The following is a 24,426-nucleotide window of genomic DNA, read 5'->3' as shown; positions in this document are numbered from 1 at the left end:
ATGTCACTATATAAACGAATGTCACTTTATAAACGAATGTCACTATATAAACGAATGTCACTATATAAACGAATGTCACTATATAAATGTCACTATATAAACGAATGTCACTATATAAACCAAGTAAGCATCTTTTCGGGTCATCGGACTACGAACCGAAAAGAGAAGAGATACGAGCTAGAACAACAAGTAAAAAACAATACGGAAATCACGTTCGACTCTCGTTTTGAATTTTTGGGCGAGAAGTTGACTGTTCCACCATGAAACTACAACAATATTATTTTATTCTGTAATAAAATACTCTTTAACTTTTAGGTGGAATACATTATCTTAAAAAAAGCCCAACAACAATGAATCTTATTATAGTCATGCAAAAGGTCAACGTTGTTAAGTAAGAAGCAAGCTGTTAATGGCTCCCTTTCCGACAAATGCGTTTCTCGCATCGTTAAAATGAATGTCGCTATCAGGGTCACTTTGTTCACGACCAGAGAAATATTTGTCTTTCCATGATGAAATTGACCAGATATATCATGCCTACCCTTAGTTTCTTTGCGATCTCAACATTCAAAATGTTTCTTCAATATACACAAATAATAGGACGTCGACATTCTTTCCGTCGCGACCGCATTACTCAATCTCTTTTTAAGCGAACATGCATTCGCAGTTTGACGTCGATAATCATAATAATAAACAATATAATTTTGTTTTGAATTTTCTTTTATGATTGTTACAATGAAGTGAGTACGAACCGATAAGCGTTTGTTTTATTGTTGTTGTTCCACGAACTTTATTTGAAAACTGCAGTTATAGGAAAATGCACGTGCTTTGGGATGTTCCACCAGTCGAACATTCCAGTGAATCTTGATGTAATTGTTATCATTTTTAATATGTCGTCATTATTTATTTGAAGGACAGAAAGACGTGAACATATAGATATAAATATTAAACTGTTTTCAGATGCGGTTCATAAGCAATATGAATACGCACTGCATTACAGGAAAATGCTAACGCGCTACATGTTTCATTTTACTGTCTTGCAGTGGTTATTCATATGCTAATGAAACGCATCTGAGGGCTGATTCATATTTACATATACGTTACTTACTTTGGCAGCAGCTGGTAGAGAAGATTTTCGGCTTTCCGTTTCTCGTGTAGATATTGATCAGTTCGCTGTCCAACGATCTCTTCTAAATTGTTTGCGTACTGCTCCATCCTCTTGAGTAGGTTATCGAAAAAGTTATCTTGCTTAAATCTGTAAAAATATTGCAAAAAAACCCAGTCATCATTGAACCGTAATTTGATTATTAAATAAACTTGTTAAATACTGTTTTCCTTTCCACTGGGGAACCCAGGTACATCCTTTACAGAAAATTCAAACGGAATAGTGTTGTTATATATATCATACAGATAAGCATGTGCATTTTTTGTAAGTTGTATACAAATACATATTTACTATTTGGGAATCTCAAGAGGATATCATATTTTGTTTTAAAACACATGATAATACTAGATAACCACAGATACAAAATGGTCCAACCGTTTTGATCGCGTTTAAAAACGAAAGTACGTTTTTCTGAAATAACTTACTCTATTTTTGTAAGCGTGTTTATTGTAAAATTACATAGCTGTATTTGTTATATTGATTACGTATATCATTTATCGATTGATTAAAAGCATTAACTATTAATAAAACCAACAACTGCTAGTGATATGTCCCAACAGCAAATTTCATACCAAATCTATGAACCCGCATAACTCGAATACTCGGATAACTCGAAGTTTTCCCACGACCCCGTCGACTTCGAGATAACGAGGTTCGACTGTACTATAATTATTACTATAGTTACTATAGAAATTATAATTGCATATTGCTAAGCGCATATGACCTCGATAATGTCACCTATTGTTTTTGTAAACAGTGTTATTTTCATCAGCCGACAAAACTAAAGATACAAATCTTAAAGTGAAAAAAAAATTGAGTGCGCTAAAATAGGTTTGTTTACAGTATCCAATTGGCCAGAAAAGAACTTATTATGAATTTTGAATATAAAATATGAATTAAAAGAAAATACTGTTTCTATAGGATACTTACTTATTTTGAGTAATGTCATTTACTCCTTTGACGATATCCTTGAGCAATGTTCGATCCGTGGGTACATCTAACCAACACGATTTGATCACATTCATAAGTTCTGCGGGACACGAGTTGACCTCAAACACTGGACGGAATGGTTTAGCGGACTGGTTGACCACAGACTCTATAATCTCTGCAGATTCGTAATACAATTAATGTTAATGACATAGCAAAATCTATAGTAATATAAAAATGTTTTTTGTATATGCGAATGTATATTTAATATTTTACATATAATGTTGGTATGATGTGCCTCTTATCTATTGAAACTGATCTTAACGTTAATATGGTTCAAGTATCAACCTTGACTGGCAACCGTAAAGGTCCCACTCACTTTCTGGCGTGATTCCACCTGACTCAATACTGAACGGTCCGTTACGCTGTATGATTTCGTGCATCATAATACCAAGAGAATACACGTCCCCAGCTTGACCCATTGAAGCACTAGGTGATCTTGGACACTTCAGTATTTCTGGAGAGGTCCACAGCAAATCTATGTTTGACAAAATTAAACAATATGAAGTATGAACATCTGAGTACATTATTAAGTCTCGATGTAAGATCATTTGATTCAATCACCACTTTTTTCTCTCTTTTTTTCAATCCTAACATTACAAATATATTTTCGCTTTTATATTAGAAAGTCCTTCAAACCATACAAGTTAATTGAACAAATAGTGGCTGTATGACGAAGTTTTATCTTAAGAATTTACTGCAAATAATACAATTTCCCAGTTATGTATTTTTTATGCCAACATATTTTTATATAATATTATAATACAATTGTCCCTGTTTACTAATTCCCTTTCAGTCCATTAAATGGCAGAAGTAAAACCTGTTGATTTGCTACTTTCGCCAATCTGATTAGCGAAAACATTTAGCTGCATGATACTCAGCTACCTCTAAAACAATTCTTTACCATTTGGACACTCATTAACCCCCAATCACTTTCATCTGTATCTAGAATAATTCTCTATAACAAGGACTCCGCGTTAATTCACCACCAGGACATAAATGTCGTTCGTGAACATGCACCTACCTCAATTAGGTGGGTGCACCTATCTACTTCTAAAACATTGATTTACTTGCATCATTCTTATCTACCTTTAGAATACTCATCTACTTGTACATATATCTTCCTCTACTTCTAGAATACTTCTCAATTTCTAGGATACTCCTCTACCTCTAAGATACTCTCCTTCCTCTAGAATACTCATCAACCTCAAGGATACCTCTCTTCCACTAGCATACCACTCTTCCTCTCAGATACTCCTCTACCTCTAGGATACCCCTCTTCCTCTCAGATACTCCTCTACCTCTAGCATACCCCTCTTCCTGTCAGATACTCCTCTACCTCTAGGATACCCCTCTTCCTCTCAGATACTCCTCTACCCCTAGGATACCCCTCTTCCTCTCAGATACTCCTCTACCTCTAGGATCCCCCTCTTCCTCTCAGATACTCCTCTTCCTCTAGGATACCCCTCTTCCTCTCAGATACTCCTCTACCCCTAGGATACCCCTCTTCCTCTCAGATACTCCTCTCCCTCTAGGATACCCCTCTTCCTCTCAGATACTCCTCTACCTCTAGGATCCCCCTCTTCCTCTCAGATACTCCTCTACCTCTAGGATACCCCTCTTCATCTCAGATACTCCTCTACCTCTAGGATACCCCTCTTCCACTAGCATACACCTCTTCCTCTCAGATACTCCTCTACCTCTAGGATCCCCCTCTTCCTCTCAGATACTCCTCTACCTCTAGGATCCCCCTCTTCCTCTCAGATACTCCTCTTCCTCTAGGATACCCCTCTTCCTCTCAGATACTCCTCTACCTCTAGGATACCCTCGTCCACTAGAATACTCATCTACCTCATGTATACCCCTCTACCTCTAGGATACTCATCTTACTCTGAGATAATTCTTTACCTCTAGGAAACTCATCAACCTCTAAGATGCTCCTCTACCTCGAAGATACTCCTCTCCCTCTAATTTACTCCTCTACCTCTAGGATACGCTTCTTCCACTAGGATACTCATCAACCTCTAAGATGCTCCTCTACCTCGAAGATACTCCTCTCCCTCTAATTTCCTCATCTACCTCTAGGATACGCTTCTTCCACTAGGATACTCATCAACCTCTAAGATACTCCTCTACCTCTAAGATACTCCTCTACCTCTATGATAATCATCAACCTCCAGTATACTACTCTTTCTCTAGGATGCTCGTGTACCTCTATGATACTCAACTACTGCTAGGATACTCATCAACCTCTAAGATACTCCTCTACCTCTAAGATACTCCTCTCCCTCTAGGATACTCATCTACCTCTAGGATACGCTTCTTCCATTAGGATACTCCTCTACCTCTATGATATTCATCAACCTCCAGTATACTACTCTTTCTCTAGGATGCTCGTGTACCTCTATGACACTCAACTACTGCTAGGATACTCCTCTACCTGTAAGATACTCCTCTACCTGTAAGATACTCCTCTACCTGTAAGATACTCCTCTACCTGTAAGATACTCCTCTACCTGTAAGATACTCCTCTACCTGTAAGATACTCCTCTACCTGTAAGATACTCCTCTACCTGTAAGATACTCCTCTACCTGTAAGATACTCCTCTACCTGTAAGATACTCCTCTACCTGTAAGATACTCCTCTACCTGTAAGATACTCCTCTACCTGTAAGATACTCCTCTACCTGTAAGATACTCCTCTACCTGTAAGATACTCCTCTACCTGTAAGATACTCCTCTACCTGTAAGATACTCCTCTACCTGTAAGATACTCCTCTACCTGTAAGATACTCCTCTACCTGTAAGATACTCCTCTACCTGTAAGATACTCCTCTACCTGTAAGATACTCCTCTACCTCTAGGATACTCCTCTACCTGTAAGATACTCCTCTACCTGTAGGATACTCCTCTACCTGTAAGATACTCCTCTACCTGTAAGATACTCCTCTACCTGTAAGATACTCCTCTACCTCGAAGATACTCCTCTACCTCTAAGATACTCCTCTACCTCTATGATAATCATCAACCTCCAGTATACTACTCTTTCTCTAGGATGCTCGTGTACCTCTATGATACTCAACTACTGCTAGGATACTCAACTACGTTAACGACATTCATGTACTATCATAATTATTACCTCTAGCACATCTTTCCTTTGAGTTGATCCAACGCCGTGGTCCTATATCAGCAAGCTTGAGGACAAATCGACCATCAACAACACAGTTAGAGCTCTTTAAGTTCCCGTGATATTTTATTCCACCATGGAAAATATATTCTAGTCCCTATAAATATAAAATGAAACAGTGTTTGACGACCAAGCAAAGGTGTGTTATACCGGTTAAAACACGATTTGGTATTTTTGGCATTTTTGGCATTTTTGGCATTTTTGGCATTTTTTAGTATTTTTTGAAGACGAAATAGTTTGGTACATGAGAATTGTTTCAATATGGAAAATGATTACCACTTCATATTTAGATAAAATTTGATAATATTAAAAAAAAAGTAATAAACGATATTTTTCGTTTTTTTTTTAATTTATTTTTTGCACCCTGTTATGATAGTAACCTTTTTATTTTGTGATAAGAACAGTTTAGTTGCAGTTTATTTATTTAATATCAAAACAGTTTTCCTTATAAAGATAACTGTCAATTGATAGAACATTAAAGTTTATTTGTTCTATATCTTCAGCCGTTAAGATAAAATCATAGATGGTATTGCATTATTGGCAAATTTTCATTGCCATTCTAATACCTCCAACCTGAATTGGTTTTAGAAATATGCTTGAAGTAATGCATAAATGTTATGTAATAAATAAATATAAATGTGTTTCGTTGATAAATAGATACCCTTAAAATGTCCAATAACAAGCAATATTTGAAATCCCAGTCCAAATGAATATCTTCATTTTCAAGGATATCCTGCATAAAAAAAAGAAAAATGAAATCATTTGTACAAATTAAAATCCATTTCTACATTCGAACTCAGTTAGTTTTTAACATCTTTTTTTATATTTGAATTAACCTGAACGGACAATGGCAAGTTCATTGCTAAATCACATCTTATTCGTAGCCCCATCTATGGTTTTCCCCCCAAAATAAACAAATATTGAATGAAAGTGTAACTAGTGAAATTTGACTGTTTGTATACTACTTTATGTAAAAGAAAGTGAGTACAAATTCAAAATGAAATATAACGGAATATATGATAAACAAATACGTTTTTGTTTAAATCAAATACAACACAGTCGATATAATGCATCAGTGTTTGCATTCTTCGCGAAAGGTAGAATAACAATAGATGTAGATATATAGCTTGAAACAGTTTAAATTGTTGGCAAGTCTCCAGACGAGTTATGTTAAGAGAAGATTATATACGATACCAACTGACCATTAAGCTTCCTTTTGATGCAAACTCTGTGAGGATATAGAGATGAGCGGTGTCAATACAGAAGCCGAATACCTTCACCACGTTCCTGTGATCCAGCTCCCGTAACTTAGAGAGAAAAAAACATCAGTTAGTCAAATTGTACATCGCATGTTAATTAAACAAAGAGACATTAACTCTCGTTAGCTAATTTTCAATTAAAAAAACCACTCGGTAAACCTCGTGTCTTTTTAAAATTTGAAAATTAACCAACTCGAGTTAGATAAACAAGATAACCAACCATCACTCATTTGGAACCCCTATGCACACATGTAAAGACAAGTAAGAAGTATTTGATAAGAAATGGAATTACTTATAGCGTCTCTTTGTGTTAATAACATGCTATATACACATTCGACAAGTTAATCCAACACATTTGTTGTTAGTATTAATACTCCAAAAGAAAATAATATTGATAAAATATTGATTAAATGCCATGCCAGAGATTTTTTTTCTCACACCGATTCATTACTAGTAACTGGCCAAAGATATTTCTATGTTTCTCATACAGGGATAAACAAATATAAATGAAGTCTCCAAATACGTCTATAAAAAGCTTTAATATGGAAAAAGCCAATTAGCAAAAGAATAATCAATGAAGAAAGAAGGGTCGATGAGATGCTTCCTTTGTACGAACCTTTTGGAATTCTTTTACATCCATCCTGATATCTGGTATGACGTTATCGTAGGTTTTAATCATCACCGTGGATCCCTTTAGGGAATACAATAAAAGATAAGCTAAAAACACGACAGCTGCTACTCGTGTATATGACCTAGGGACACATACTACTTTACATTACATACGTAGGGTATGTCGATGTTTTCTACAGGTCCTTTTAGCCTGTTACACCGTCCGGTCATATATTCGAGTGGAGGGTTATCTCAATCCTCAATAAAATCCATTCCATGTTTATGGCTGACCGAGAAAGGGTAACATATGACAGGTGTACATTTAGCAATATGTTCGTTCATTATATTTAAAATATTCAGCATTTTGTTATATTGGTATGTATATAAAAACTGCCCCCCCCCCCCCAACATGTTAGCTATCCTTTCATCATACTTTGAGTCAGGAAAACGCAGTTTGACTATTGAAAATAATCAAGAACAGTTATTCATCTAAAAATTACTGCTAAGATTAGTGGTTTAGCGAGTTATTTTTCTGAAATGATACTTGGAATACCACATACCAATATTTTAAGGTTAATATATTAAATTCATCGGCGGCGTCCTAACATAGGTATCAAATGTAAATAAAGTGATTTTTGTTTGTTAACTTTTCCATTCTCAACTAAATACACCATGTCATGTTTAAGCAGCAAACTATTTTGCAATTATACTACAATCATATAATTTTCCCTGAAAATGTAATGTGAAAAGTCTTTCTTTTTAAAAACCCCAAAAGGGCATGAAGAAACATCGATGCCTGATTCTTATTTGCCCATGAAAATGGGAGGTAATATAAACATATATGTATTATTGAAACAGTTTAGTTCGAAGTCAATTACCATTTGTAACTCATATGACCAAGTGTTATTAACTAATCATACCTTATACTCGCCGGTTTTGGCTCTTCGTCTGCTGACCGCAATGTCGTTGTTCCCTCGGATCGATAACTGATTTAGATACAGTACATAAAAATCGATCGATAACTGATATAAATATAGTACATACAAATCGATCGTCTTGCCTAAGGTAATAATGATGTATTTATTATGTAATGCATATTAATAAACATATTACAAAGTAGTTGCGGGTAGCCATTGTTCATTCTTTTGAGTCATAAACTAGGGCTATGGGACCTGTATCGCTCCATTGTCATATACTTGCTATTCAAGGGGTTGGATAAATGCTGAAATGATAAATAAAACAGCAAATAGCAAATTAAACGTACTGGACATGGTGAACTAGACCAGCAGTTGGAAATATGTCCGCTAGTCTGATACCGTGGTCGTCATTTGGGACTTTCAGCTGTTAAATGTTCAAATGCAACATCATTCATCTTTCAGTATTTATAACAAGAGGCCTAAGGTCACCTGAGTTATATCATAGGTACTGGTAGCTTTATTTTATTGTTTAGATGTGATGTGGAAATCAGCATGTGAACTAAGTGAAATACAATACTTGTCATGTCATCAAAGTATAAGAATTTGAAAATATTGGTAAATGTTCCCTTTGGGGCCCCGCCCTAGCCCTTTGGGATCGGGCAGGAATCCTAATTTTACAATGTAATACCCTCATTCACCAAAGATGATTCTGACTAAGTTTGAGTAATTTTCCACTGAAAATGGATAAAATATACCCAAAAGTGTTATTTCCCTATATAAACTATAGTAAACTTTACCCCCTCCCCAAGGGAGAATGGATAGTTCAGGGGTCCTGAAATTTACAATTTAAATAAAGCCCCTGATTATCTTTCTGTTTATGCACTGAAATTGAATGTAGTACCTCTGAGTCTGGAGAAGAAGATTTTTGAAATATTGGTTAATTTTCCCTTTGGGGACCCACCCTGGCCCAAGGGGTTAGGGTAGGAATCCTAATTTTACAATTTGAAACTATCTTCCTCCAAGGATAATTCTCACCGAGTAAAAATAATTTCCTATAGAAAGTTGTCAAAATATACCCAAAAGTGTTATTTCCCTATATAAACTATAGTAAACTTAACCCCCTCCCTAAGGGAGAACGAATAGTTCGGGTGCCCTGAAATTTACAATTTAAATAAAGCCCCTGATTATCTTTCTGTTTATGTAGAGAAAATGACTGTAGTATCTCCGAGTCTGGAGAAGAAATATTGGTTAATTTTCCATTTGGGTCCCCACCCTGGCCCCAGCGGTTGGGGTAGGAATCTCAATTTTAAAATTTTGTAGCCTCATCTACCAAGGATGATTCTGACCAAGTTTGAAAAATATCCATCCACTGGTTCTTGAGAAGAAGTTGAAAATGTAAAAAAAGTTTACGCACGACGGACGACGCACGACGGACGACGACGGACGGAAAGCGATTAGAGTATGTCACTTGAGCAAAGCTCAGGTGACCTAATAAAAGATAACACAACGTCCTCGTCTATGGCTTTCTTTCTTTGTTTGACTTTGTTTTAAGTTTCCCAACTTATATTAATCACTCCTGGTGGCTGGTATGGAAGTGCACAGAGAAAATAATTTCTCTTCTCGCGTCCATTAAAAATCCGGAAAACCCCGACATTGTCGAGCAGGTGGTCATTCTCATCCTTTCACCGGCGGTAACCGACCCAAAACAGGTAATTAACATGACATTTATTGACAATATGAGAATTGCTATCCCATCATTGAACGCTTAAAAATGTCACGACTTTAATCTAATTAAAACAATCTTTTCTTTTTTAGTTATAACATCCTATAATGAAGTAAACGTGACAAATGTAATTACTGATTCAGAACCTGTTCTTAATATCAAGATTTCCTAGAAAAATTCACTTTTTTACCCATGAACTGCATATTATACCTAGCCAGGTTTTCCTATTGTGTTATATTTACCAATGAACTTCTTAGCTAGGGTTTCAAACTACATTTGAAATTAAACTGTTGTCATAAGGACCTGCTTCCGTCCTACAGGATTGCCTGCAATTGGCATACACATCGCTACGTTGCTAAATTTTGCACGTTTTCTGTTTCTTTAGGTTAGTTTTAGTTGTTCCATTCATCAACGTTTCTTCCTTCTTTGTGTATTGTCGATTTGGAGCGTTCGCTATTTTGAGAAACGTGGGTGGTGACAAGTTATTCATGGTTCACGTTATCGATATCTTGATGATTGATTAAGATGTTACATTCTTCCTTCGTATAATCCTGACGTATCACTGACGCGCGAACGTTATTCTTGAGATTCAACTTTCTGGAAAGATCAGCAATCATGATCAATCATCTCTTGTTGGAAATTCTCTTGAACTGTCGCCCTGATAGAAAAATGGCCACTTCCTAGCTATTCGGGTTGGGAGAATTTCTCTAAAGCACATTTGATAGATTGTCAGACTAGTAAGCCAGAGGTCCCAGACTTGACCCCTAGCGGAGGCACCGGAAAGAAATGGCCTCTGCTATATAACGATTTATTACGGAATGATATGCTTCCTTTGTCGTTCCTTCGGAACTAATTCATTTCCACCAATAAACCTATACAGCTTTACGTACCACCATTAACTCCTTTAAAGCTTTACGTACCTAAAATAACTCCTATACAGCTTTACTCACCACCAATAACTCCTATACAGCTTTACTTACCACCAATACCTCCTATACAGCTTTACGTACCACCAATAACCCTATACAGCTTTACGTACCACCAATAACTCCTTCCACCAATAAACCTATACAGCTTTACGTACCACCAATAACTCCTATATAGCCTTACGTACCACCAATAACTCCTATACAGCTTTACACACCATCAATAACTCCTATACAGCTTTATACACCACCAATAACTCCTATACAGCTTTACTTACCACCAATAACTCCTATATAGCTTTACGTACCACCAATAACTCCTATACAGCTTTACTTACCACCAATAACTCCTATACAGCTTTACTCACCACCAATAAATCCTATACAGCTTTACACACCACCAATAAACCTATACAGCTTTACTTACAACCAATAACTCCTATACAACTTTACTTACCACCAATAACTCCTGTACAGCTTTACTTACCACCAATAACTACTATACAGCTTTACGTACCACCAATAACTCCTATACAGCTTTACGTACCACCAATAACTCCTATACAGCTTTACACACCACCAATAAACCTATACAGTTTTACTTAGCACCAATAACTCATATAAGCTTTACTCATCACCAATAAACCAATACAGCTTTACGTACCACCAATAACTCCTATACAGCTTTACTTACCACCAATAACTCCTATAAGCTTTACTCACCACCAATAAACCTATACAGCTTTACTTACCACCAATAAATCCTATACAGCTTTATTTACCACCAATAACTCCTATAAGCTTTACTTACCACCAATAAACCTATACAGCTTTACTTACCACCAATAACTCCTATACAGCTTTACGTACCACCAATAACTCCTATACAGCTTTACGTACCACCAATAACTCCTATACAGCTTTACGTACCACCAATAACTCCTATACAGCTTTACGTACCACCAATAACTCCTATACAGCTTTACGTACCACCAATAACTCCTATACAGCTTTACGTACCACCAATAACTCCTATACAGCTTTACGTACCACCAATAACTCCTATACAGCTTTACGTACCACCAATAACTCCTATACAGCTTTACGTACCACCAATAACTCCTATACAGCTTTACGTACCACCAATAACTCCTATACAGCTTTACGTACCACCAATAACTCCTATACAGCTTTACGTACCACCAATAACTCCTATACAGCTTTACGTACCACCAATAACTCCTATACAGCTTTACGTACCACCAATAACTCCTATACAGCTTTACGTACCACCAATAACTCCTATACAGCTTTACGTACCACCAATAACTCCTATACAGCTTTACGTACCACCAATAACTCCTATACAGCTTTACGTACCACCAATAACTCCTATACAGCTTTACGTACCACCAATAACTCCTATACAGCTTTACGTACCACCAATAACTCCTATACAGCTTTACGTACCACCAATAACTCCTATACAGCTTTACGTACCACCAATAACTCCTATACAGCTTTACGTACCACCAATAACTCCTATACAGCTTTACGTACCACCAATAACTCCTATACAGCTTTACGTACCACCAATAACTCCTATACAGCTTTACGTACCACCAATAACTCCTATACAGCTTTACGTACCACCAATAACTCCTATACAGCTTTACGTACCACCAATAACTCCTATACAGCTTTACGTACCACCAATAACTCCTATACAGCTTTACGTACCACCAATAACTCCTATACAGCTTTACGTACCACCAATAACTCCTATACAGCTTTACGTACCACCAATAACTCCTATACAGCTTTACGTACCACCAATAACTCCTATACAGCTTTACGTACCACCAATAACTCCTATACAGCTTTACGTACCACCAATAACTCCTATACAGCTTTACGTACCACCAATAACTCCTATACAGCTTTACGTACCACCAATAACTCCTATACAGCTTTACGTACCACCAATAACTCCTATACAGCTTTACGTACCACCAATAACTCCTATACAGCTTTACGTACCACCAATAACTCCTATACAGCTTTACGTACCACCAATAACTCCTATACAGCTTTACGTACCACCAATAACTCCTATACAGCTTTACGTACCACCAATAACTCCTATACAGCTTTACGTACCACCAATAACTCCTATACAGCTTTACGTACCACCAATAACTCCTATACAGCTTTACGTACCACCAATAACTCCTATACAGCTTTACGTACCACCAATAACTCCTATACAGCTTTACGTACCACCAATAACTCCTATACAGCTTTACGTACCACCAATAACTCCTATACAGCTTTACGTACCACCAATAACTCCTATACAGCTTTACGTACCACCAATAACTCCTATACAGCTTTACGTACCACCAATAACTCCTATACAGCTTTACGTACCACCAATAACTCCTATACAGCTTTACGTACCACCAATAACTCCTATACAGCTTTACGTACCACCAATAACTCCTATACAGCTTTACGTACCACCAATAACTCCTATACAGCTTTACGTACCACCAATAACTCCTATACAGCTTTACGTACCACCAATAACTCCTATACAGCTTTACGTACCACCAATAACTCCTATACAGCTTTACGTACCACCAATAACTCCTATACAGCTTTACGTACCACCAATAACTCCTATACAGCTTTACGTACCACCAATAACTCCTATACAGCTTTACGTACCACCAATAACTCCTATACAGCTTTACGTACCACCAATAACTCCTATACAGCTTTACGTACCACCAATAACTCCTATACAGCTTTACGTACCACCAATAACTCCTATACAGCTTTACGTACCACCAATAACTCCTATACAGCTTTACGTACCACCAATAACTCCTATACAGCTTTACGTACCACCAATAACTCCTATACAGCTTTACGTACCACCAATAACTCCTATACAGCTTTACGTACCACCAATAACTCCTATACAGCTTTACGTACCACCAATAACTCCTATACAGCTTTACGTACCACCAATAACTCCTATACAGCTTTACGTACCACCAATAACTCCTATACAGCTTTACGTACCACCAATAACTCCTATACAGCTTTACGTACCACCAATAACTCCTATACAGCTTTACTTACCACCAATAACTCCTATACAGCTTTACGTACCACCAATAACTCCTATACAGCTTTACTTACCACCAGTAACTCCTATACAGCTTTGCGTACCACCAATAACTCCTATACAGCTTTACACACCACCAATAAACCTATACAGCTTTACTTACCACCAATAACTCCTATAAGCTTTACTCCCCACCAATAAACCTATACAGCTTTACGTACCACCAATAACTCCTACACAGCTTTACGTACCACCAAAAACTCCTATACAGCTTTACACACCACCAATAAACCTATACAGCTTTACTTACAACCAATAACTCCTATACAGCTTCACTTACCACCAATAACTCCTATAAGCTTTACTCACCACCAATAAACCTATACAGCTTTACTTACCACCAATAACTCCTATACAGCTGTACGTACCACCAATAACTCCTATACAGCTTTACACACCACAAATAACTCCTATACAGCTTTACGTACCACCAATAAACCTATACAGCTTTACTTACCACCGATAACTCCTATACAGCTTTACGTTCCACCAATAACTCCTATACAGCTTTACTTACCACCAATAACTCCTATACAGCTGTACGTACCACCAATAACTCCTATACAGCTGTACGTACCGCCGATAACTCCTATACAGCTTTACGTACCGCCGATAACTCCTATACAGATATACGTACCGTGGAGAACGTGAAGTGTGATGTGGCATTGAACGTTATATCTTCTTTATGGATCCTCCAAAATTGTTCCTTCAATTTATTCCTCATTTTTCTAAAATAATTTTTGTAATTGATTGATCATTTTATACTGAGTATAATTCTTATCAAAACGTATGCCATAGTAATAACAACTTCTTAAAAAGCAGTGTACATTACAGTTTGCATATCCTGATTCAACATTTAACTCCATAAGAACACCCTTTAGTGATGTTAAATCTTCAAATAAAGCATCATAACCTAATATTGTATCTTATATGGAAACTTGACATAAGCAGGTTGTTCTTTTAGTAACCTTATTTTATTAAACAATATATATGTATATAAGTATCTATATGATGTATGCACACAAAAATCAAAATATCGATACCGAAAAGTTTTACAGTCAATCCATAGGGTACTTTATATCACCTGAATACTTATCTTTCTATTTACTTTTTACACAAAGTAACACTAATGCAATGCAACTTTCTACTTCGACCCTTGAATAAACTGAATTACATTTTATTTCGACAAATAAATGTTAACATTTCATTCTAAATTGACAGTTGTTATCACATAAGAAGAAGTCCGACATTGTGTTTAATCTGACAAACATGTGATGTGACGTAGGACGCTGATTTGTGTTTCCTATTTCTTATCAATTACCCTAAGACTAGATTGCACGCTGTACAAATGGTGTATAAGGTTAAATAAGAGGCGAACTACTTACCCCACATAGAGTTGCTGAATGAGGAAGCTAAGCAGAACCACCAAAACAACGCAGACAAATGAAAAAATTAAAATACGGATTATGTCCGCTTCCGTCACACCTACGAAGAAATGATGAATCAAAACAAAAGAATAAAAATACGGCATTTTTTCATGCTGGCATCGCTTTAAAGATAACAAAACTTATTTGTTTCTCCCAAAAGAATCCATGGAAAGTTCACAGTTTTAGCGCACAATTAATACAGAACGTTCGTACAGTATTTACTAATCCAATAGTTATTATTCTGAATTGTCGATGTTTTGATGACATGATGTTTGATATAAATGATGAATAGATATTACATTTATATAAATCATGTTTATTATATATTACATTTATATACATTATATATATATGGGGCAAAGAAGTAATTCCAACACTGTGGACAAGTTTAGGTTGTCAAATTTTCGGAGCGATCAGCTCCTTTTTCAAGACACAGTGAAACAGAACAGTTACATGTACATATACATCATATTACAAGAAGATAAAACTGATATACTATAATTGAAAATATAGCTTCTATATAAAACCAATAGTCCCCTCGGCTAAAGACAGCCGAAGGCAGCAATTAAGCTGAGAGCATCGCGGACAAGGAACGCTGATGTAAAGGACCTATTCTTGCGCAAGATGCACTGACATATAAAGTGAGTCAACGAGAGATATCAAAAACGTGGAACATGTGCATTTGGAAATCTGGCCCGGTAAATGTGAAAAATCTCCAATCTGCTAAGGAATGTCTCATTAGTCGCCTCTCAATACTGCGATGGATCTAAGTCACAGCAGGGGGTCCCACTTAGTCGCCTCTTTTGGTTTGCAGGAATAATGCATGTGCATGTAATTATCAAATAAGTGAGTGCAGGAGGAATAAGTAGATGAAATGGCTAAGATACTGTATAAATCTGCAAAATAAATCTGACATCGACTGTTGGTCACACACACTGACATGAAGCAGCAGGCAGGCGAGATAGCAGACCAACTGTGCAGTAATGAATCATTAGGTCAAATGACCCCTGGAAGGAAAACGAGCGGATGGCAACCGCCTATCGTTCGTTCATACCTCGAGGGTAGCGGGTTTGTAGATTGGTGATCCAAAACCGTTCCCTCGTACGTCGACTCGTTTCATGCCATGTAGGGCAATGATCTATGGCAACAACCTGCATGTCTTTCCAACTATAGCTAGGCATATTAAAATGCCTTGCCACAGGGAAGTCTGGTTTCTTCTGCTTGATGGAGCAGCGGTGGTTGTTGATCCTGACATTGAGCTGGGTGCAGGTCTCGCCCACGTACTGTAACTTGCATTTATTGCAGGTAATAAGGTACACCACATTGACTGATGTGCATGTCAGCGTTTGTAGTATGTGATACACTTTGCCGTTGATTGTACATTGAAATGTATCTGTGGAGCGCGTGTATGGACACAATTTGCACTCCTTCTTGTTACAGGTATTGAAAGAGCCTTTCGCCGCAGCAGTGTTAGGTGTAGGTAGCTTGCTGCTTACCACAAGATCTCTAATGTGTTTAGGTCTACGATATGCCAGTATAGGAGACTCTGGAAAGATCTGCCTAAGTTTCGCTGAAGATTCGATGATGCGCCAGTGCTTTATCAAGATAGATAGAAGTGGCGGCATGTCTAGGTGGAACATGACTACACAAGGTACCCTTTGTGTATGGGGTCTGACTTTGTACACAAGCAGACTTGCCGTGTCCAGTACCCTCACTTTGTCTATTTCCCGATCTATCAAAGTAGATTTGTATCCTCTGCCAAGAAGACGGGACTTTAACTCTGAACATCTGCGTTCAAAGATGATGTCATCCGAAATAATACGCCTGATGCGCAGAGCTTGGGAGTAGGGTATGCTTCTCGTGGTGTGCGAGGGGTGACAACTGGATGGGATGAGATACTGGTGTGTGTCAGTAGGTTTACAGTGGAGGTCCGTACTAATCTTACCATCAATCAGAGTGGAACTGGTGTTCAAAAATGTGTTGCTCTCCGTTGAGATATTCGCTGTGAATTTGATGGTGGCGTGGAACGCGTTAGCGACCTCAATAAACTCGTCAAGGATGTCCCGACCCGATGTCCAATTTGATTTCAACGTCATCGATAAATCTCAACCAGCTAAATGGCTTAATTGGAGCAGATGTTAAAAGTTGGGCTTAAAGATGTACCATAAAAACATTGGCATATGAGGAGGCCATCTTAGTACCCTTGGCTGTACCACTAACTTGTATGTAGTTATCCTCATTGCATGTAGAGTTGTTAAGTGTGAGGACAAGTCTCAGTAAATCAACCGGGCTATCAGTCGATGGGTGTTTGGTACTGCGCCGTTCCCATGCCTCGCGACAGGCTGCAATGCAGCCGTCATGCGGTATGTTAGGGTAGAGGGAAACGACGTCCATCGTAACTAACAAGGTACCTTCTGGTAAGTTCTTAGCAGGGGTTTTGTTTAGATAGTCTGTGGTGTCTTTTAAAAAAGATGGTAAATGTTCTACGAATGGTCGGAGGTGGAAGTCAACAAACTGGGAAATTTTTTCCGTCGGGTGGTTGATCGAGTTAATGATGAGTCTACCAGGGTTCCCAGGTTTGTGAATTTTAGGAAGAAGATAAAACTTTCCTGCTTAAGGGTTTTCGGGGCGCAGGAATTTCGCGGTATCGGGGTCAATATCACCCTTCTCTAAAATTCTATTGATGGTATTATTAATCTGCAGTGCGTGTACGTGCGTCAGGTCACTATCGACCTTACGATAAAATGTATCGTTGGAGAGTTGCCGATTAGCCTCTTGGATGAAGTCGTCCCTGTTCATTATAACAACGGCACAGCCTTTGTCCGCTGGCTTGATGACAATGTCCGAATTTTTTTTTAGGAATTTGAGTGCCTGGCGTTCCAAAGGTGACAGATTGTCCTTGGTTGTCTGCGTGTTGTTTAAGTGGACGGTTAGTTCCTCCTTTACTGCACTGACGAACGCTTCGAGAGCAGGTACTCTGCTGGGAGGAGGGTTCCATTTACTTTTATGTTTGAATGGATTGATCAGGGGTGCGACGGGAGACTCTTCTGGCGGAGTATCCTCTACATCATCTGGGTCAGGGTCTTTAGCAAAGTACACAATCTGTCCATGTCTTCGATCAGCTTTGTTTGGGCTTTTGGGGATCGGACAAAAATTAAGAACCTTAGTAAGAAGAGCATGCTCTGGTTCTGTAAGGGGATGGTTTGATAGGTTGACGACTGTATTACTCGTAGTGGTCTTGACTGTTTGGTGTTTACGTCGGAACCTTCTCCCTCTTGTTTTTTTAACTGTGCGACGTGAGTTGATGTTAGTTTCCGGGAGATCGTGAAGCCCATCGCGGTGGAATTTTTTCATTTGTGTATGTCTAAGAGATGTACGTTTGATGTTTTTGAAATGTTGAATCTTCTGAAGGTAGATGTTTCTGTCATTCTCGACCCATTATATTTATATATATCATTTACATATATTTCAATATATACTATGTAAACAGCAAACTAAAAAGCATTTCGGTTAAATCATAGACATGGTAAGATTATGTGTATATGTGTAGTGAATGAACTGCTAACGTTACAATAAAAAGAGAACAAAACAAAAACGAGCGTCCAGAGGTAAAGTGTGAAGTCATCAGTAGGAGGTTTACCTTTACAGAACTCGCCACTGTAACCACACGCCGGGCTGTCCGCAGGTGCGTCCAGTCTTTGTCCTGGCCAAATAGGAGACACACTACTTTCTTCCTCATAGTAACCAACCTCAGACCGGTACTGACCAATTTGCTAATAAGAGTCAAATACGAGATGTTTTTTGCCAAGATGTTCCAAGTCATACAATACATACACAAAGGTTCAGAAAAAAACAGTTGGAAAATTATGTTAATCTGTCTAATGTAAAATTATGAAATTATTTGTTTTGGTTTGTATGAAAAATAAAGATATGACAAAAATATTGTTACATATCATTTTGCAGTGGTATAAGTGATTGTGTCTGGTACTTAAAATTTCTATTTGCCTTATTTTCCAAAGTAAACTACCACACTATTTTTAGTTCACCTATAAATTAGTTATAAGTATCATAAATAGTAATACATTGTTATAAAGAGAAAATGGAACTAAAGTTATCCACCTATACATTGTTTTATGTATTTGTTGTGATCAATCTTATGTAAGAGCTTCGATATGAAACATATTATGTATGGAGACATCCTACTAAATAGCTTGCGCAATACATTCTCTCTTAATTTGATCAGCTTTACCATTCCATAAAAAATGTTGACAGAGATTTTTTTTTATAACATATTCATCAGTACTTTGTTATGTTATTCTTAGAAGAAATTGTAGAACCGCGAAATCAGGAAACACATATATTGATCCTAACCTAATCCTTTTCATAACAGTAAGAAATCAACGACTTCCAAATTTCGATAAACGGCTTGAGATTAACTAATCATAATTAATATTTCTTATTTTCTATAGATAGATCTACATGCAATATAATCCAAGAAGATTATATTGGTCAACCATCCCGTATTTAAATTCAACTCTGATCAAATTACTATCTCTTTATGTGTAGAATGTGATTTTTTTCAAGTTTAACCGTCAGACATGAAAGAGCGACATATTACAGCTAAGATATAGGAAGTATCATCCACATATTTTGCAAAAGAAAAAATAGATATTATCGACAGTAATAACTTTTTCCATTTCTAATTTGATTCATCTTGCTCTTGCTTAACTACCAAAACAAAGATTACATACGCATGGCTTGATTGATTCGCCGTGACGACGGCCGCGTTCGATCTTAAAATGATGAACACTTACCCTTTTGATTTATTAGCATAACTTGTTTTGTTTCCTTTTCTCAGTTTCGATCGTCAGCATCGTTCTGACTTATCAGTTTCTCCTGCATATTACCTTATGTCATAAATGAGTCTTGTATATTCACCTGCATACCAAGTTAGTAATTTTGTTGTTTTATACAATTAGATGGTGATGCTATTATATAAACAGGATTCAAAAGTAAAAACCAGTTTTAAAAAATGTCCCTGGATTGAGACCCTTAACAAATCATGAGTTTTTTTCATAGTTTATAGACGTTATTCCGTCTTTGCGTATTGCAGAGTTATCTTCTCTTGGGAGTAGGTATTGATTGTTACGTCATTGGTTTGTGCGAGAAAATTACGTCTTTTCTCAAAAGTTGATGACGTTACTCTCTCAAACAAGTGACGTAACAATCAATACCTACTCCCAAGATAAGATAACTCTGCAATACGCAAAGACGGAATAACAAGGTTTCGGAATCATTTTAGAAATGTCCGAAAGATTCTGAAGTAAACCTAAACCAAATCTGGCGGTAGATGATATTATAAATGTTTCTCATAGAGAAGTTGTTCCCACCCAAATTCGCTTTTAAACAAGGCATATCTTCAGAAATATTGAATTCTGAACATACACAATAGCTATGAATTTTATTTCCATGAGGCCAGAAAATGAAAACATCACATTATTATTTTTTAAAGCTACATCAATTCTGAAAAAGACTCACACTTCTTAAGCTGACTAGGAACTTACTTCTAGATTAATTCAGTAGTATTTCTAATTTGGCATTCAAAGGTTTTTTATCTGACGAAGTTAAAAATGATACCAGATATACAGAGGGATCTTAATTGACCAGGCATGAATTGAAATCGGTAGAACATGAATTTTTCATTTGGTCAGATATAAAAATGATAGCAGGCGTACAAAGGAATAATATTTTACCAGGTTCAGTGTATGAAATGATATCGCTCAAACAGGAGCAGTTCAATTCGCAAGTGATTAAGGTTAAACAGGCACACATTGGAGTTACCTGACTACGTGTGCATGGGTAACACATCGTATGTCCTAATGAAGCCTTTACAATAGGTAATGCGAACCTTTAGACTGAAATTAGTCCCGCTAACGATTTGTTCGACTTTGTAGCTCTGCTGCCGGTCGCCATTAGCGTTTAATGAGACGTCACCTGTAACAGCTGTGAAAAACACAGAACCGATGTACATCGCACCTGTTTAAATATACGATATCGTATAACAATGTTTGCTAAATATACAAGTATACGTATATAATAGATAACAGTAATTGACACTAGTAGATTACAGCGATGATGCTTGGACCTTTACTCTCAGCATCTCTGATTTAAACACAGGTATACCGCAGTTACAACGTCACTCAATTATAACGGAATAACATTGTCAATTATAGCAGAAAGCCTCCATACGACAACGAAACCCCAACATCAAAGGTCAAACATTACAAATCATCACGATAACAATATGGTCTATATGCATCTCTTTGGTACATTATAGGAGTTATGTTTGCATTCCTGTCAATAGAATATCGGTGATTACCTGTGTATAACACAGGTTAACAATGGGATGACGTCAGCCTTGTTATATTACACTTTAGAATGTCCTTCATAATAAAGAATTAACGATTCATGTATGAACCAAACATGTAAATATATCAGTAATGTCTTACTTGAAAAAGTTTTGTTCCACAGTGCATCCGTTAGAGTCTGTCCATCAGAGATGTTGCCTCCATGGTCTAATGTCGTGTTCATTGCCAGTGCATAAAGATACATTGCTTCATACAGGTTTGCTGCTGGGTAGGGTATCTATAAGTAAAAATATCTCCTATCACAATGTCGATATTCAAAACATGAAAATAAACCAAAAAAGTTCGAACTTGTATTTAAAATGTAACAATTTCTAAATACTGATTATTGAACATTTTTTTTATTAATTGCAATACGCTAGCAATTAATCGAATTCATTAGTAGGCACGGTAGTTTAGTGGTAGGACGCCGGGCTCGTGACGGAAGGGTTGCGGATTCGAGTCACGGCACGACACTGTGTTGTATCTTTCAGCAAGATACTTTACTCCGCTTGTTCCAGTCTACTCAGCAGTAAATGAGTACGTGGTTGGACAGCGCTAGAGTTGTAGAATGCTAGCTGTTAGCGCCGTATTTGGCAGCTCCGGCTGTATGCTCCCGATGGAGTTGAGAAAGATATTGGCTGGTTGCAAAGGCCATATAACCACGAATAATAAGTTGTGAATCGCTTTGAGACGACCTACGAACTAGGTTGTGATAAAGCGGTATATAAGAACCTCGAATTATTATAATTATTATTATTATTATTACAAGAATGTTTATCAAATGGAATATTGGTGACCGCGATTTCTGCTGATTTATATTTGTTCATGATAATTTGGCTCCTCATAGATTGTGGAAATTGTTAATAAAATTTCCTCAAAACAGAGAAGCCATACATAGTATAATGAAATTGATTGTATCTCTAAGACATTCAGAAAAAACTGAACTATGTCATAAATGTGGACAAATGTATAACGATATATATACGCACATAGTTTCACAATGTGATTGTACAGAAGACTTACGAGATCAGTTATGGTGTCAAGTCATTAATACATGTGAACTTATGTTTAGCGTATATTTACACCCTCATTCAGACTATGAATTATTTCACCTACTGATTGGTGGCAACATAACGTATGAACTGAATGCATTAGAGTTCACAGAATTTCGTATGGCACCAGTCAATCATATTTCAAAAATGCTTAATGCATACTACGAATGATTGTTCAATACTTTTGTGTATATCATTCTTAACATTATTAATTATGTATTCTTTTGTAAACTGTACTCAAATTGATTAACTTATTTCTATTGTGTTAACTAATCATGTTGTGCACTAATTTTGCCTTACCATCTATTTGATTTTGCATCTATTATCTTATATATCATTGTAATAACACTATTCTGTTTGTAAAATCTTCTTTAAGGAGGAAATAAAGAGAATAATAATTATACAGACAGACACACACACACACACACACAGACACACACGCACACACACACATACACACACACACACACACATATATATACACACAGAAATATAATTAATACTTACTTTTCAGTAAAGGCATACTTTTCTTTGCATTCGAAATGGTACATGAAATACATATGAAAGGTGTTTAACGATAATATTCGCTTTTAGCCAAAGTAGGTTTTTCTTTTCTTAACGGCAGAATGCTAAGGTAAACATGGTTACAAAACATACCTATTGCATTCATATTTGGAGAGTGATCTCGCATGACAAGCATACCGAACACAGAGAGTAACATAAACATGTATGTATAAAATACATCATAAACATAATAGTACAACAAAAATTAACTTAAGTTAAATTTAACTTTACAAACACATACTGAGAGAGATGCGCCAATGTTACCTTGAATGGTATAACATTAGTGCTGAGTCAATCTACCACTCATGTACCACTTATTGCTTAAGTTTAATCATAAATATATGTTGTACAACATCAGCAATAATACGTATATTATACAGTCAGAAGTAAAAGTAATAATTCGTTTTCAGCGATGACATGATTTTCTTTGAATTCGAAATATACCTGAAATACATATGCGGTATATAACGATAATATTCACTTTTAGCCAAAGTGTGTTTTTCTTTTCTTAGAGGCAAAATGAGTATATTTTGCAAGATTATTTAGTTCCTTAGCATTATTTATACTTAACAGTTGCACAAGTTTGAAAACGCTACTGTGATTTATATTAATACCTTTTAATATACCTTTGTCTAATTTCTATATAAAATGGACATTGCAGTATAAAATGAAACTCACCTTCAATTTCATAACTTTGGCAACTTTCAAATATTCTGCGTCTCCTATCAATGTTGTGATAGCGGCCATTTTCGATTTTTAACTGGTGTGATGACAATCTAATACTGGCTATAGATTTTTTTATATATATTATCAATAGGTTTCAGTAAATAATATTGCATGCAAAAATTATCAATTAGATGTTATAGGTCACCTAGGGCAGCATTTATAGTTCTTGCTCTCATTTCCTGGGTGTAACAATCTATAAATCGTTGTTCTACTACTTTATACATATTATTTATAGTATCACTAGTCCAAAAGTAAGATAAACCACGGAATTAAGTTTATCTAGT

At 36.6% G+C, this 24,426-nt stretch overlaps 1 protein-coding gene across 1 annotated transcript in view; it reads right to left on the bottom strand.

The window, feature by feature from the left end:
• LOC110452800 (atrial natriuretic peptide receptor 1-like) overlaps nucleotides 1-24,163 on the bottom strand; it is a 35,377-nt gene extending 11,214 nt beyond the window's left edge. The window contains exons 1-14 of the mRNA XM_021501478.1: nucleotides 24,095-24,163; nucleotides 21,903-22,038; nucleotides 21,302-21,396; nucleotides 19,034-19,166; nucleotides 15,352-15,451; nucleotides 14,604-14,694; nucleotides 8,125-8,190; nucleotides 7,212-7,286; nucleotides 6,539-6,643; nucleotides 5,998-6,069; nucleotides 5,289-5,433; nucleotides 2,469-2,627; nucleotides 2,093-2,267; nucleotides 1,106-1,252 (exon numbers count right to left, since the gene is read on the bottom strand). Of these exons, the coding sequence (XP_021357153.1) occupies nucleotides 1,106-1,252; nucleotides 2,093-2,267; nucleotides 2,469-2,627; nucleotides 5,289-5,433; nucleotides 5,998-6,069; nucleotides 6,539-6,643; nucleotides 7,212-7,286; nucleotides 8,125-8,190; nucleotides 14,604-14,694; nucleotides 15,352-15,451; nucleotides 19,034-19,166; nucleotides 21,302-21,396; nucleotides 21,903-22,038; nucleotides 24,095-24,163 (1,568 nt within the window). The remainder of the gene's footprint in view (nucleotides 1-1,105; nucleotides 1,253-2,092; nucleotides 2,268-2,468; nucleotides 2,628-5,288; nucleotides 5,434-5,997; nucleotides 6,070-6,538; nucleotides 6,644-7,211; nucleotides 7,287-8,124; nucleotides 8,191-14,603; nucleotides 14,695-15,351; nucleotides 15,452-19,033; nucleotides 19,167-21,301; nucleotides 21,397-21,902; nucleotides 22,039-24,094) is intronic.
• Between the last annotated feature and the right edge of the window lie 263 nt (nucleotides 24,164-24,426).

This window comes from Mizuhopecten yessoensis, unplaced genomic scaffold (genome assembly GCF_002113885.1).
Source record: "Mizuhopecten yessoensis strain PY_sf001 unplaced genomic scaffold, ASM211388v2 scaffold6893, whole genome shotgun sequence".
In the NCBI taxonomy this organism is placed as follows: domain Eukaryota; kingdom Metazoa; phylum Mollusca; class Bivalvia; order Pectinida; family Pectinidae; genus Mizuhopecten; species Mizuhopecten yessoensis.
This window is presented reverse-complemented; position numbering and strand designations above follow the sequence as displayed.